Source organism: Cibotium barometz, chromosome 10, assembly GCF_041138505.1.
Source record: "Cibotium barometz isolate CiBa-2024 chromosome 10, ASM4113850v1, whole genome shotgun sequence".
NCBI classification, from domain to species: domain Eukaryota; kingdom Viridiplantae; phylum Streptophyta; class Polypodiopsida; order Cyatheales; family Cibotiaceae; genus Cibotium; species Cibotium barometz.
Window position 1 is genome coordinate 30,576,957 of NC_141055.1, and position 16,672 is coordinate 30,593,628.

The 16,672-nt window shown below is 46.1% G+C and overlaps 1 protein-coding gene across 1 annotated transcript in view; it reads left to right on the plus strand.

Moving 5' to 3' along the window:
* LOC147634772 (O-fucosyltransferase 2-like) overlaps positions 1-16,672 on the plus strand; it is a 62,450-nt gene that overhangs the window by 27,444 nt on the left and 18,334 nt on the right. The window contains exons 2-5 of the mRNA XM_086803958.1: positions 8,415-8,504; positions 8,592-8,691; positions 8,856-8,932; positions 9,063-9,151. Of these exons, the coding sequence (XP_086660084.1) occupies positions 8,415-8,504; positions 8,592-8,691; positions 8,856-8,932; positions 9,063-9,151 (356 nt within the window). The remainder of the gene's footprint in view (positions 1-8,414; positions 8,505-8,591; positions 8,692-8,855; positions 8,933-9,062; positions 9,152-16,672) is intronic.

Genomic DNA, 16,672 nt, shown 5'->3' on the forward strand with positions numbered 1-16,672 from the left:
CCTTCTGGGAGGCGACGGCCCGAGCTAGATTTCTTGGTGAGGACTTGGTCGTGATGCTTCTCGATTTTGAGAAGGCATACGATAGAGTCGATTGGGGTTTCTTAGAGGGTACTATGCTTTGCCTGGGCTTTGAGCCAGGTTGGATTCGAGGGGTGGCGGCTCTATATTCCACAGCTCGTAGCTAGGTGCTGATTGTAGGAGGAAGGGGGCCGAGTTTTGAGTTGACCAGATCAGTCCGCCAGGGGTGTCCTCTCGCCCCGTTTCTTTTTTTCTTCTTTGCGGAGGCTATGAGCATGTATCTGACTGCAGAGGAGGTTGGTTTGAGAGGACTTCAGCTCCCAGTCAGGGGGGAGGACCTGCTCGATGTTGTGTTTGCTGATGACACGGGTTTATTTTTGCATAGCCAGGAGGCCAATCTTCAGCGGGCAGAGCAGTCGCTCCAGGTTTTTAGTGCAGCTTCGGGAGCATTGATCAATTAGCGCAAGACAGTGGCCTTTTGGATCAGTAGTGCTCCCACTCTTCCGGCATGGAGCCCAGACCTGGGTTTTAGATGGATTCCTCCTGGCACAGCAATGCGATATTTGGGATGCCAGATTGGACTAGATTTGTCACTTGAGCAGCAGATTGCCCCGCTTCTTCTGAGCATTCGGAAGAAGCTTTTGTATTGGAGTACAGCTCGGCTATCCTTGGCTGGGAGGGTGGTGGTGGCAAATCAGGTGCTTTTAGCGACCATGTGGTACATTACGACTTGCTGGATCTTCTCGAGCTCTTGTATCATCCAGGTACAAAGGTTGATCAGGAACTTTCTTTGGTCTGGGCGGGATGGTCAGCCAGCCAGGGCAAAGGTTGCTTGGGCAGTTATTACACTTCCGTTGGCCCAGGGAGGCTTGGGCATTATAGATCCAGTTGATCAGAGTACAGCCTTATTGGGGAAGCTTATTGTTCGGGGGCTGCTTCCAGGCGCTGAGCCTTGGAAAGAGCTTCTTTTGCAGCGGCTGCAGGCTCGAGCTCCCCCAGCAGGGGGCACTTGGGTACCAGAGATACGATGGATCTTCACGGAGATGAGGAGGACAGGCCTTAGTAGAGGATGGGAGGACAGATTTGCCTTGAGCATCCTGAGAGCTTGGGAGCTGCTGAGACCGGGGCTCTCTCAGAGACCTTCTTGTGATGAGGAGCGGGCCAGACAGCCGCTCATCTGGAGCCCAGCGGTTCGCATAGAGCAGGGTCATATGCTGGGTTCTCGGCCTCGTCTAGCCTAGGGACCATTGGCGGCAGGCCCAGCACGCAGTTTTGGAGACTGGCAGGCCTTCTGCAGTTTTCGAGAGGAGATCCAGGTGGAGAGGCTGGGTCACTTCAAAGGGGGATTGATTATGAGGGATGACATTCAGGAGGCACTCACAGAGGAGTGGTTCACGCCTCTCGAGCCCGTGGCCCCACGGTGGATGGGAGCCTTTACTCAGTTGGAGATCCTGATTGCTGTCAGAGCTTGCACTGAGGATGGCAGATGCCTCCACTATGAGATCCATGATGAGGGCAGACTTCAGAGAGTGGAGGTGGAGTCGCCTTTGGTTGCAGAGTGCATCTTTCAGAGGATACGGGTGGTGGCCGCCGCTTCTCGGAAGTGGCATATTGACCCAGACCCTGCAGAGGTGGACTCTGATTGGCGTATATGGGCATATGCAGCACGCCCCTTGGCCCGGCTCTAGTTGGACCCTGGTGAGTACGAGTGGCATGATCCTTATGCATCCCTTGAGGCCACAGAGATCACCTTTTTCCAGTATACTGTTCGGTTGGGGCGACATATTTTGACGGCGAGGAGGATGGTCTCTCCAGCTGCATCGGGGCACTGGCAGCTTCAGGGGCTCTCACCGGAGTTCCCGGAGGACTTTTGGACCAGGCTCTGGGCTAGTCGACAGGCACGCAGGATCTCGACTTTCCAGTGGGGCTGGTCGCCCACAGGGGTTCGGCAGTTGGCACCTGGCTTGTCTACAGCGGTCTTCCGGCGGCCTGCGTCCGATGTGGCCACCCTATGGAGACACAGAGACATTGCCTATGGGACTGCCCTCAGCGTAGCAGATTTGGCTGCGGATGCTGCGCATTCTGGCCCCCCTCGCTCCAGAGGGGATGTATACGTGGGGTGCCGCTGCTTGGTCGACTTCGTCAGGGCCTGCTATGGGCTATGAGACGGAGCAGGACAGCCAGGCCATCAGATTCATTAGGGGCCAGCCTCGCCTTGTTCCTTCACCGGACTTCTCGTCCGCCGGCTGGACACAGGAGAGGGATCTACGATGGGAGCTCCTCAGCAGCCTCACCATATGGTTCATCTGGAGGGCCCGGTGTTTCAGGGCCTTTGAGGGGAGACCGGAGCCACCAGCAGAGACAGTTCGGGCTATCTGGCAGGAGCTGATCCACATCCTGCAAGGACAGTACGACCGCGTCCGGGGCGACTCGGATGAGGCGATCTTGCGGCGCCAGGCCTTTCACACCACTTGGCGCAGCGGCCCCTTCTATACCCTACACGTGGGGTCCCCCCGTTGGCACTACAGGCCACCTGTTTGGCTTTTCCCCCCTCCTATTGTATGATATAGCCTCTCAGTTCTTTGTACTGATTCTTGTATTTTTTTAGCACCTAGGGAGAGTCTCCCTGGCTGCCTTGCTTTGTTCTCTGCTTTGTTTTCTTATGAGCAGAGAGGATCTTTTGTAGCCCTACGGGCGTTTTTATATAACTAATGAAAGGATCTTTTCTCGGGGGAAAAAAAAGAGGAGATTATGAAGCAAGTTAATGAGCTCTTAGAAAAGGGTTTGGTTCAGCCAAGCTCCTCACCCTTTTGTTCTCCCATACTTCTTGTGCAAAAGAAGGATGGATCTTTCCACATGTGCGTGGATTATCGAGCTCTAAACAAGCTTACCATCAAGAACAGGTTTCCAATCCCACGCATAGATGACATCTTGGATAAGCTTGATGGTCCGGCTTGTTTCAGCCGTATAGATTTGAAGAGTGGTTACCACTAGATTTGTGTGGTACCCCAGGATGTCCATAAGACTGCATTTAGGACAGCTTTTGGATTGTATGAATTCTTGGTAATGCCTTTTGGCCTTACCAATGCCCCGGCAACATTCAACCGTATGATGGATAGGATATTTCGACCCCATCGTAAGTTCACATGTGTATTCTTTGATGATATCTTGGTTTTCTCCAAGAACGAGGAGGAGCATAAGACTCATTTGGCTACAGTGTTTGAAGAGTTACGAAAGTAGGAACTCTTCATAAATGCTAAGAAAAGTGAGTTCTTCCTCTCAGAGATACACTATTTGGGGCACATCGTATCCAAAGAGGGTGTAAGAATGGATCTTGCTAAAATTGAAACCATTCGAAACTGGCCAAAGTTGCAAAATGTACATCAAGTGCGTAGCTTTCTGAGGTTATTTCATATTGTAGGCGATTCATCAGGCATTTTGCCAACATTGCCTAGCCATTGCATGATCTTACAAAGAAGAAAGGCACCTTCAAATGGACTTCAAATGAGCAAGATAACTTCTTGCAACTCAAAAATGCTATCATTTGTGGCCCGTGTTGATTGTTCCGGACTTGCAAAAGCCATTCACGGTGGAATGTGATGCATGTGGAAATTGTATAGGGGCTGTCCTAAATCAAGAGGATCATGTAGTTGCTTATGAAAGCCGTCGATTGCATGATGCCGAGATCCATATGGACATTTATGAAAAGAGCTCTTGGCTGTAGTTCATGTGGAAATTGTATAGGGGCTGTCCTAAATCAAGAGGATCATGTAGTTGGCCATTGATTGCATGATGCCGAGATCCATATGGACATTCATGAAAAAGAGCTCTTGGTTGTAGTTCATGCCTTGAAAATATGGAAGCATTATCTTCTTGGGACAGAATTTGTAATCAAGACCGATCATCAAAGCTTGAGATATTTTCTATCTCAAACAAAGCTTTCAGAGAAGTAAATGAGAATGGCAAACTTTCTTTCCATGTTTCATTTTCAGATTGTACACACTCCGGGAAAGAACAATGTGGTGGCAGATGCTTTGTCCAGGAAGCCTTATATAGCTGCAGTTTCAATGGCCTCTCATGGGGACTTATCTGCCATGCGTGAATTGTATCATTTGGATGCTGATTTTTCCCATATATGGATTGATTTGATGGTGGATGGTCACTCGCATGCCTCTTATGTGATCAAAGAGGGTTATCTTATGAAGGATAACTGCTTATGTGTGGTGAAGGATATGCGTCCAAAGGTTATGGAGGTGTTACGACCCTGTGTTTTTCCCTCTGGACAACAAGCAAGTGGGCATGGGCACGGGCACGGGATGGACAGTGTGGTCAGGCATCAGTTAATATGAAAAAGAAAACTCATAAGTGTGGCAAGCCCAAGTGTAAAAGGGGAAAAAAAGGATTTTTAAAGTTATAAGGTTTAATAACCTTTGATGCTTAAAATATTACTATTATTTTGAAAAGCATGCGTTTCTTTTAACCTTGGCTTTTGGCGTTTGAGAAAAAAAAAGCGCATCCTTTCTTTATAAAAAGCGAAGGTGGCGGAGATTCATGGAATCGTGCAGTGGTGAGGCGCATCACCTTGGATTCGAGAACAGAGGGGTCGCCGGATGGTCTTCATGGGCGCATCCCTGGAGCGATGCTGTCACTGGGCGATACCGTTGCTGGGCGCTGCTGCACATATGGCTACAGACAGGCAGGTGGTGGTGCTGCTGCCACCAAGTATGCTGCTGCCGGGTGTGCTGCTACTGCCAGGTGTTACCGCTGCTACGTATGGATTACAGCCGGGCAGCAATGGGCAGCAACGGGAAGCCAAGCGGACAACCAGCAACGGGCAGCCACGCAGGCGTCAGACAGGAGTTTCTCTGCTATTAGTCCGGCAGCCAGTCGGGCTTCAGGTGGAGGCTGCACGTGTGGAAGACCAGGTGGCTGCGCATGTGGGCTGCAACCAGCAAACAGGAACCAGGCGGATGCAAAAAGGCTGCGTGTGTGGAAGCAGTCAAAAGAGACATCTCAAGGCAACTGTTGGATTGGACAGCACGACGAGTCTATCTCTCTCTAGGAAGAAAGCGAGCTGAAGGAGACACCGAGGTGCTAACAGCCAAGGGGTCTCTCTCTCTCTTTGCAAGCAGGCTTTGTTTACGAGATTTGGATACAGAGGATCAAGTTAAGATGCACAGGATGATGTTCTTGGAAGAGATGTGTGTTGCTCTTCATCTTGGACTTATGTGTATTCAAGGTTTGTTGGGATGACAGAGGATACCCCACACAGGTACACTGATTTGTCTCATAGGCCGAGTTCGGTCTTGTGGAAGACGTTAATAAATCTTTCTTTCTTTCTTCTTTCTTTCTTTCTAGGTGTTTGGCACCGTGATTGGATGGTGCATATGTGGATTTATCTGTCATGGAAACAGGACATTGGTCTTTCGAGAAGAAAGAGGACTTTGGTATCGAGGAAACAGGCCTATGGTTTATGGATACAAGTCTATGGTTTATCAGATACAGGTCTTTGGTTTTGTGTGGAAAGCATGCCTCTGGATTCATATAAACAGGTTCTAGTGTTCTCGAGGTTACACACAAGCTGTGACTATAGGAAGGACATGTGGTTTGGTACAACCCTACTGCTGTTTGGGAAAGGGTTGTGAGATCCATGGTTGAGATGGAGAAGACCTTTTCAAGTAGGGAGGTGTCGTACAAGTGTGCCTTCCCTATGGAATGCTTTGCTGTAATAGCGAGAGTTCTTATTTGGAAAGTCCTGGGTGAAAAGCTGAAAGGGATCCTATTGGTAAAGGATTCGACAAGTTGTACTTTGTACTCAAATTTCATCAAGTAAAGAAATACCGCAAGGGGCGCCACTACGTTTTGGGGCCAATCGGTGTCCTTGTATTATTTGCAGGAGCACTCTAGCTCCCCCTGTTTGTTTGCTTTTTCCAAGTTCCCATGGGTGATGAAGTGTTTTGTGTGCGAGTGTTTGTTTCACCGCCCGTCAGATTTTCTGAAGGCCGGTTTTAGGAGGAATGTCACGCTCCACCTTATGCTGGTCATAGAGGTATTTTACCTACGACACGCATGATCGAAAGATATTTCTTTTGGCCAAGCATGCGTAATGACATTGAGGCATATGTACTCGCATGTATTACTTGCCAAAAGGTGAAATTTGATAGGCAAAAGCCTCCAGGCTTGCTTCAGCCATTGCCTATTCCCCCGCAGCCATGGGAAAACATTACTATGGACTTCATTATTGATTTGCCTAGATCCCAGCATGGGAATGATGCTATTTGGACCATAGTTGACAGGTTTAGCAAGCAAGCTCACTTCTTGCCCATCAAGAAAACCATTAAAGTTGATCATATGGTGAAGCTTTTCCTTGCTCACATCTTCAAGCATCATGGTATGCCTAAGTCCATTGTTGGGGATAGAGATCCCAGGACTAAGAGCCTCTTTTGGAGGGCTTTATTTGATAACATGTGCACTAAGCTTGAGTTCTCATCTGCTTATCACCCCCAAACAGATGGTCAAAGTGAGGCCACAAATTTTGTTGTATTGGATTTGTTGAAGTGTTATGTGGCAGATCAAAAGAGTGCCTAGCAGAAGTATCCTCCACTTGTAGAGTTTGCCTACAATAACACAGTACATGTCTCCACGGGAAAGGCCCGGTTTGAGATTATTTATGGCAGAGTGGTCTTGCCACCCATCCTTCGTACAAAGGATGAGATTTTTGCAACCGATGAGTATGTGCGTGACTTAGATGTAGCCTTTGCTTGGGTGCGGACAGCCATTGCAAGGTCACAAGACAAGCATAAGAGGGCTGCTGACAAGCATAGAAGGGACATGCAAGTCAAGGAAGGTGATTGGGTATTGCTGAAATTTGAGAAAGCTAGGCTTCGGAAGAGGCCAAGTCGAGAGGGATCATATCCAAAGCTTTCTACTCGATATTATGGACCCTTCAAAATGGTTGACAAGCTCAATGAAGTGTCCTACAGGCTTGCTTTACCCAATCATTGGAAGATTCAAAATACTTTTCACGTGAGTCTTTTGTGGAAGTATGTGGGGCTAGATCCAGAACAGCCTGTCACAGAAGATCTGCCCGAGATTGATGAGCTTGAAGAGATCCTCCAGCCACAACAGATTGTATTTCACAAGGAGAGAAAGCTGCATTCTTGACATAAAACAATCATTTAAAAACAGGTCATAAATACAGTTTCTATAACGAACTCTCGTCTTTCCACATTGTTTCACATCAATCTACATTTCTTAATCCACATCCAATCATATGTATTCCCATCGTCCTTCATCCATTCTCATCTAATCATATCATATTCCATCTCATCACATCTAATCACATCATATTCCATCTCATCACATCTATCCACATTTATCCTTATCACATCTCATTCATTTGCATCTACCCATGTCCACATTTCATCACATTCACATCTCATTTGGTGAAGGGGAGAGGGTCATCTTTCCTGTAGCCGAGCTTCATGCATAGAAGCTGTCCATCTTTCTCGGGAGTGGAGTCGGGTGTCTCGGCTATACTTGTGACTCGAATGTTGAGGTGGCGGGCATGCCTCATCTTCTCCTCCTCAATGGTGGTGTGAATGATTTGGTGCTCTTTCCTTTGAGTCTCCTCCCTCGCTTCTTTACGGATGTTCTTCTTCACCACCTCAACCCATCTTGACTGCTTGGCTTCGAGTTTTCCCGCCATGTCCTTTGTGATCTCCTTGGAGATCTCTTCCTTGATGGCCGTGAGAGTGTTGTCATTGATCTCCCCTTCTTCCTTCTCGGTATTCTTGATGGCTACCAGTTCCACTTTCAATGCACTCACCTCCTCGTTGAGTGCTGTGTTCTCTTGTTCAAGGTTCGTGACCCGTGCTTCGAGGGCAATGATGTGCCGGTGTAGTTTGTTCTCCACCTCATTGAGGTTGGAATTGGATGTCTTCTTGTTCTCCTTGATTAGTGCCTTCATTGCCATCTCGAGGGCCTCGAGCTTCTTTTGGAGACTCGGAGCCATTCCTCGAGATTACTGTGCAGCGCTTCCCAAAGGCAGGGAGGAGAGAGAGAGAGAGAGAGAGAGAGAGAGAGAGACTTTACAAATGCAGCTTCCAGTAAAACTCACACAAACAGAGAGAAGAGATATAGAGCTTATTATGCAGAGAGAGAGAGAGAGAGAGAGAGAGAGAGAGAGAGAGAGAGACTTTACAAATGCAGCTTCCAGTAAAACTCACACAAACAGAGGGAAGAGATATAGAGCTTATTATGCAGAGAGAGAGAGAGAGAGAGAGAGAGAGAGAGAGAGAGATTTTAATGTCTTCAAAAGACCTAGAGGGTCTACGAGATTAAAAAGGGAGTGCAAGAGTGGTTTTTCTTACGAGTTTTTGTGATTTTTTGTCTAGGGTGAGTGGAGTAGGTTTCCAAAGGGTGAAAGGCCTCCAGGAGTTCTGTATGGGCGTCTATTGGGTTTGGCAGCACATGCTCTTGCAGAGGTAATAGCATTCTACAACTCATGGCAACAACATTTCATTTTGAGAAGATTTTTGGGAAATGTACTAAAGCTAATGAAATGCTCATAGGATGAATTGAATTCCGAACCAAAAGAGTTGTGGGAGGAGCCTTTTGCCGATGCTTCTGCATGGAAACCTTGTGCTGATGAAAGAGATGCCAATCATAGGGGTACGTTTCTATTGTGGGTCTTCTATAGAAGTTCAAGCTTGTCCTGTTCTTCAGCTGTTTGATTATGCCCCTTGACAGAGGAAAGCGTAGATAATTCTAAACTCAATTCACAAGGAGGTTTTTTATAAAAATCTAAATCACATCTTATTGTCTGTATTGTTCAGCATTTTCTGTAGCTCCAAATAACACAGGGTATATATTGATTAGTGCCAATGGTGGTCTCAATCAGCAAAGAGTTGCAGTAAGTTTTTTGCAGCTTTGCTATCTCCATGCTATTTTATGACATTTGTATTTTTATGAGCAGTATCTATGACTATGGTTTTCTGCTTGGATATGAAAATTGTAATCCAACAAAGCCTTTGACAATGCAGATTTGTAATGGAGTGGCAGTCGCACGCTTGCTGAATGCTACTTTGGTGCTTCCACGATTCCAATTTAGTACAGTTTGGCAAGACAACAGGTGTGCTATAACTGCACAATCTATTCCTATAATCTGCTGTGAAGCTAGCATGACATAGAAGTCTTGATTTTCATTTTTGAGAGGGATTATGGGACCATAAATCAGCGTTTCATAACATTGCATGATGTTCCCTCTCCTATAGGTGCCCAAGACATTCACCAATGGTTGGAACAAGTATTGGGCACAATCTGAACACATTTTACGACATTTTTTATGAACTTTTATGGCCTGAGACGACTTGAATATGACTTGCTATTAAAAACCCTATGTAAGGGTAGGTCAAGGGTCATTCTTGAGCATTTAGAGACGGTGGATGTGGAGTCAAGACCAAGCGCATGCAGTCACGACATTTGGATCAGCCAAGTACACCTCCGTACCTGGGTTTTTCATGAATGCACAGAGGACACTAAGCTTCAGTTCATGCATATCATTCAAGGCATAGACCTCTTTTGGATTTTGGCATGGATTTTTGCCAATCATTGTAGTTACTCATTCATTTAGTAATATACATGAAGAGTCTCTCACTTCTTCTTCTTTCTACTTCTTGTGTCATCATGCGCATGTGATTAGCATTAATCTTTGCGGCGTAGCATTATGTTCCATCAAGAATCGGTCTCCGATTCTATGTATAGACGACATCCTTGACAAGTTAGATGGATCGGGATGTTTTAGCGGAATTGATCTCAAGAGTGGGTATCATCAAGTGCGTGTGGTGCTTGAGGATGTACATAAAACTGCTTTCAAGACAGCATTTGGGCTTTATGAGTATCTTGTTGTGCCTTTTGGTCTCACGAATGCCCCGGCTATATTCAATAAAATGATGGATCACATATTCCATGGGTACAAGAAATTTACAGGTGTCTTCTTTGATGACATCCTATTCTTTTCGAAGACCAAAGAAGAGCATAGAGCTTATTTGACTTCAAGGCCTGGTGGTCCGTCTTCAAAGTAAATTCCCTTCCATAAAGAAAAGGTTTCCACTGCTTCAAGGCTGTGATAACTCCTAGCAACTCTTTGTCGTATACATAATAATTTTTTTTTAGCTGTAATATGCCACTGGTTTGCCTTCTTGTTGCAAAACTGCTCCTATGGCGAGATTATTGGCATTGGTGATTACCTTAAAAGGGTCACCCATGATGCGAGTTTAAGAACCGGAGCTTCGGAAGCTGCCTTTTGCAAAGCAAAGAAAGCCTCTAAAGCCTTACCTGTAATTGAAACTTTTTGTCTTTTAGTCTTCACACCCTTGAGCAAATCTGTCAGTGGTGTTGCAAGGTTAGAAAACCGATCCATATGCAAGCTATATGCTTGGCACAAGCCCATGAAGGAACGTATCTCTTGGGCTGTCTTTGGAATGTTCCAATCGAGGATTGCCTTTATCTTTTCAGGATCAAGGCGAACCGATCACATAGCACAGGTACTGGACTTCTTGAACTCCAAATATGCTCTTCTTTGCATTAATGTAGAGTTTGTTGTCTCGCAAAAGCTGCAAGACCTTTTGCACGTCTTTCACGTGCTGCTCTGTAGTGGCAGAAAAAATAAGAATGTCATCCAAAAAAATGAAGAGACATATACTGATGAGTATGGCGAAGACTCGTGACATTATCTTGTTGAATGTCGCCGGTGCATTGGTCAAACCAAAAGGCATGACCACAAATTCATAATGCCCTCATTCTGTTCGAAAGGCAGTCTTTGGGATATCGGCCTTGAAAATCCTGACTTGATGATAGCCACTTTTGAGCTCAATCTTTGTGAAATACCAAGCACCGTTGAGCCTTTCAAGGATGGGAACTTATTCTTGATTATCAACTTATTCAAGGCTCGGTAATCCACACAGAGACGTGCGGTCTTATCTTTCTTTTGCACAAACAGGACCAGTGCTGCAAATGGAGAGGAAGAAGGTCTGATGAAACCATACCTAAGCAACTGTGCTAGTTGCATCTCCAACTCAGCTTTCGACGCCTTGGAAAGACGATACAGAAACTTCCTAGTGGCTCAGCTCCAGGTACCAATTCGATATGATGGTCCTCAAGACGAGAGGGTGGGGGTCTTGGTGGAAGATCATCCCTCAACATGATGTCCTGAATTTGCTGGAGAAGGCTGGTCATCTGGGGTTCTAATGGAGTCGCGGTGGATGTCACTATCTGCCGTGGGCAGACATAGATCATCACACATTCAGCTCCCTTTCTGATAGCTCTACTGGCTTGAAGATGGGAAATAAGTGGGATATTTTGGATACTCTGATCCCCATGAACGATAGTAGGCTCAGGCAAATCTTCGACGATTGTGAAGGTGTCTTGCCTCCAATAAGGAATGGGCACATCCTAGCGGAACCATTGAATCCCAAGGATCATGTCGCACCCAAGAAGGGGTGAGACAATGAAGTCCCTTCATAACTGCCTCAAGCCACAACTTACTGGGCAGATCCTTACTCTCGAGCATGCAACGTGCCATCTCCATACGTGTACGATTACGTCTCTCTGCAACTCCATTTTGCTGAGGAGTATAGGGGGTAGTACATTGATAGAAATACCATGTACCTGCATGTAAGATGTGAACTCATTTGACAAATATTCCCCCCCTCGATCTGTACGCAATGTGACAAGCTTGTGTCCACAAGCATTTTTAGCCATGGGATGGAAGTCTTTGAAAGTTGCAAAAGCACCTGACTTCACTTTCAAACCATACACCCAACAAAATCAAGTGTAGTTATCAATGAACGTGACAAAGTACAAGTGTCCTCCAAAAGATGGAGCCCTCATGGGACCACAAAGATCACTATGAATGAGCTGTAATGGACGAACAATCCTTATAGTACCATCTTTAGGAAAGGAATTCTTGTGCATCTTTCCAAGAATGCATCCCTCACATACATGCTTGAATGGAAGTTGCATAGGAGGAAGCTCATGCACCATACCTTGCTTCTACAAGGGTACGAGAGATGGGAAATTCAAGTGACCAAACCGAGCATGCCATAACTTAGTGTCACTCAACACACGGGAGGTGGATGCAACCATAGCATCATGAGAATGAGTACTCCTGTCATACATATCAAGCTTATACAAGCCACTGCATAATGTCCCAGAAAGCATAAGAGAAGCTGAATCTCTTCTGTCATACACTGAGCAACAATGGTCAGAAAACTGAACCTTAAACCCAGATAATGCAAGGGCTGAAACAGAAATGAGATTCTTCTTAATGCCTGGTACATATAAAGTGTCACTAAGAGAAACTTTCCCCATTACATGCTATTAGTTCCACATTGCTAATGCCTTTAATGGAGTAAGAGGCATCATTGGCACACATAACTATGCCACCTGGAGGTGAATCCTGCAAAGTGGCAAATAGATCCTTGCAAGAAGTGATGTGCTTAGAAGCACCACTATCAAAGTACCAATCTCCAGCCGAGATAGACATACAAGAAGCAAGAAAACTGCATGTTACTACTAATGCATAGCTCTCATGAGTAAAGTTAGCCTCTTCTTTAGTGTCCACTGTAGCAGCCAAACCTTGCTGCTTCTTTTTCTTTTCACTCTCAATGCGCTTCCTGCATTCCTCAATGAGATGGTTAGGTTTTCTGCAATAGTTGCATCTCTTCTTTTTCTTCGTTTCACCTCACTTTCACCCTCTTTAGAAGAGGTAGAATTTGAATGGGCAGGTGGTTTGGCCTTAGGCTTACCACTAGATGAAGCCCCAGATTTACCCTTGTTTCAATCAAAGGCACCAAATGCCTGATCAGCAGAAAGCATAGTAGTCCTGTCAGAACGAGACTCCTCTTCCTGCAATAAGAGAGTCACCAACTCATCAAAGGTATACAAGTTTGGATTACCCTTCATGAGTAGACGAAGAGTAGTAGCAAAACCTTGACAGGATTCTGGCAAACCGTGAAGCAGTGAACCAATCTGGAATGACCTCATCAATGTTGACAAGTTGCTCTCGCAAATCTTTGATGTGGGTAAGGAACTTGTCCATTGAATCACCCTCATCCATATTCTCAGACTCAATCTTCTTGTGAAGATAGGCAACACAAGCCTCATTGTGAACCTGATACAAAGAAGCAAGTACATCCCATGCACCCTTAGCAGAAGTGCATGAACGAATGTGCGGTATAACCTGCCTTTGGCATGAAAGGGAAATCAAAGCATGTGCTTGAGCATCCTTGGCATCCCATCTTAGTTGTTTTGGAGTGGGTGGCAAAGGTGGAGAAGATATAGCACCACCTGAAGATACATCATCACCTGCATCAATAGTGCGTGAAGTACTTGCTGCTCGTGCAGGAACAATACGCTTGACATCAGCCCCTGATACATAGACCCACAAATTCTTTGCGACTAGTACATGTTTCATCATATATGCCCACATAGGATAGTTGGTGCCATCCAACTTATCATCAATGGAGAGCATACCAAACAAATCACTAGTATTCCCAGACATGGCTGTCACAAATGCATACAAACAGGTAGTGTAACTGAATCAAGGCGTCAACTGCAATATGATTCAAGTGTACCACTATGTTTGCTCAATACATAGGCATAAACCACATCAACTGGGATGCAAAAAATCTGTAGAGTAACCTAATGCTGAGACACCTGAAAAATTGGGGGAAATGTCCCAAATGTGTCTTTATCACCTGTACCAATGCTATAACACCCAAAAAATTGGGGGAAATGCCCCAGTGTCAAGTGAATGTGCTTGTATCACCCAAAATGCCTGCAAATGTCTATAATAGACCTGCAAATAGTGCCAACTTCTGCAAAATCCCCAAATTTCTAGTGCATTGATGCACCAAATCTGATGAAATCAATGCCAATGTGTGCAAATATTGCAATTTCAGGCTCAACGGTGAAAAGCCCCAAAATTAATGCAGCCAATTTGCAAATTGTTTTAGCAATTTCTGAATTTTTGAAAAATTGCAGAAATAACAGTCAAATACTGAACTGTTGCAATTGGCACATATTTCGAGGAGGTGCAGAAGGCATGCACAGAAACAAATTTGCAGTTGGCACAAGGAGAAGGCGGCGGGTTTGGTTACGTTGTAGTCAATGTGGTGCAGAAGGCGGCAACTTCAGTTGGGGTGCTCGACGGCTGCTTCAGGTGAAGGCGATGGCAGCGATGGGCGAGTGGTTTTTTCTGATCTCAGCTTTACCATCCAATGGATGCCCTCACCCTAGGTTGCTTGGTTGAATCACGTCCCAAGCTCTGATACCAATGTAGCATGCGCTGAGCTAGGAACGTGTGAAACAATGAAGCCTTTCTTTAAACCTGAGTTTAGTTAGTCTTTAGCAATCCTTTAAAACAACATACCTGGATCTGAAAGAGATGTAGTAGAGACGACACCAAATTACCCACTGAAACACCCCAACAACACCCCCCCCCCCCCCCCGGCGGCCTCCTGCAAGCAGGAGTGTTTGCTTTATTTCTTCTTTTGGAGAACTGTAAACAAGCTGAACTATGTCCACAAGATTGAGCGGACAAACTGACTCACTGACTGCCAAACGCAAGGACAATGCGACCAAATGCCGAGCAGAACTGTGCATAAGCTTAAGGTGTTTGTGAGTCTATCTTCGAGAGTAATACACCGGTCCAAGACTGAGGGAAGGTGTGCTGGAAAACTCCTGAAGAGTCTGAGCGTCTTTGCCTTGGGCTGAGAGCACAAGTAGGCTGAAAGTATGCATAGGCACAAGCTTAAGCATGCATACTTGACTTTTGATGTTAATCTCTGAATTCTGACTGATGTTTTTGGGACTGAACTGAACTGGCCTTTTTATATGACCAAATGAAGCAAGTCGGCTGCTTCATATGCTAGTCGACTGGTAGAAAATGCTCACGAGAGACTGTAGCAACTGAAACCCCCGACTAGCATTTTAGGGTTGGCTGCTGCATCTCCTGGACGGATCTATGGCTGAAATATTATGGATTGGCAGTGCATCTGCTATTCTTGAAGGATATTGGAGTGGTATCATGTTTATATAGCTGTAGACAACTGCTTTATAAGATGGAGGGGATGTCACCATTTGGTCCCTTCACCAGTCTTGACCAATGTTTCACACACTGAGCGGAACCAAAAGAGAACTCGCATCACAACAGAGCATACCATACAGTCGACACACCTGTACCAACCCTCTTTGCCTTCCAAGGGTACTATCCATCTCAGTCATGGATTCCCGAATCCCTGTCCAATCAGCAGCAAGGCTGTACCAAACATGTGTCCATTCCTGTACCCTTTGCCTGCATGTGACCTATCTCCTGGAGAAACCAAAAACACGTTTCCTCAAGAAACCATGGACTTGTTTCCACCTGAAACCAAAGACATGTATCCCATAAACCATAGGCCTGTTTCCATGAGAAACCCACAGAGACACCATGCAAACACGGTGCCAAAGCCAGGGCTATTTACCACAGTAAAACCCTGTGCTTTTTCCATAACAAAGAAAGAGAGAGAAAGGAGCCTCTCGGCTGTCAGGTCGCCCATGACGTGACGTATGTGCGCGAATGTCCAGAGCAGCAAATCTCCAAGTTCTTCCATTTCCACGTGCCAGAGAGAAAGAGAGAGATGCCTCAGCCCTGCACCAACAGACACACACACACACTCTCTAAAAACAGGCCCTAAAATCCATTCTCCACGCTGCCAATCCCCTCCTCTCACGAAGGGCTTCTCTGTATCCTCCAAGCTGCACCTGCCCGACCAGCCCTTTCTGTAGACCTGCCCGCAGCTGTCCAGCTGGACCCAACACTCCCCGCTCAGCCCTCTGTTTTCTGCAGCCAGCTGACTGCCTTCCCAAGAGAAAAACTCATGTGCACTGTAGCTGCAGCCGGCTCTAGTACGAGAGAGAAAGTGTCCACGTGCTGTTCAGCCCTGACAGTCCAGCCCGTCCAACAGTTGATTGCAAAGAGAGAGACAACCCGCGTGCTGCAGCCTGACTGCTGCAGTCCAGCATGTGCCGGCCTTTCCTGCGTGGGAGAGAGAGAGAGAGAGCAGTCCCCCCTTGCGCTTGCAGCCCCCTGTCGCCCCAAAAAGCACACACGCCTCAAGCTGCAGTCTACTCCTCCAAAAAGAGCATAGGCCCCAAATATAGCTTTGGGCCACGATTTCTTTCAAAAAGGGGAGTTCTTTAATTTTTAAAGGTTTTAAACCTTTGTCCCCTTCCCCCCACATGGGGCTGCAAAAAGACCTTATTAAAAGCTTGAGTCCTTTTGAACTCCCAAACCGATGCCATTCACACTGTCCACCATGTAACAGTGCACACCTGCGTACTGTCAAGAGAAAAACATAGGGTCGTGACATACCCCTCTTGAAAAATGGCAAGTGTCCTCGATTGCACTCAATGGCACAGTAAGGCATCTTATGAGCAAAGACGGCCCATATGACAAAAGCAATGGCCCTCCAGTGCATCTGGGTGATAAAACAATCATCCTGCACAATATGGCCACACCGTCACGTGAAAGTGACAAACAACTCTTGCTTGTTCCTTCAGAACCTGCAGCAAAAGTCTAAAACCAAGTGGAAACACATAACCTGTGTTA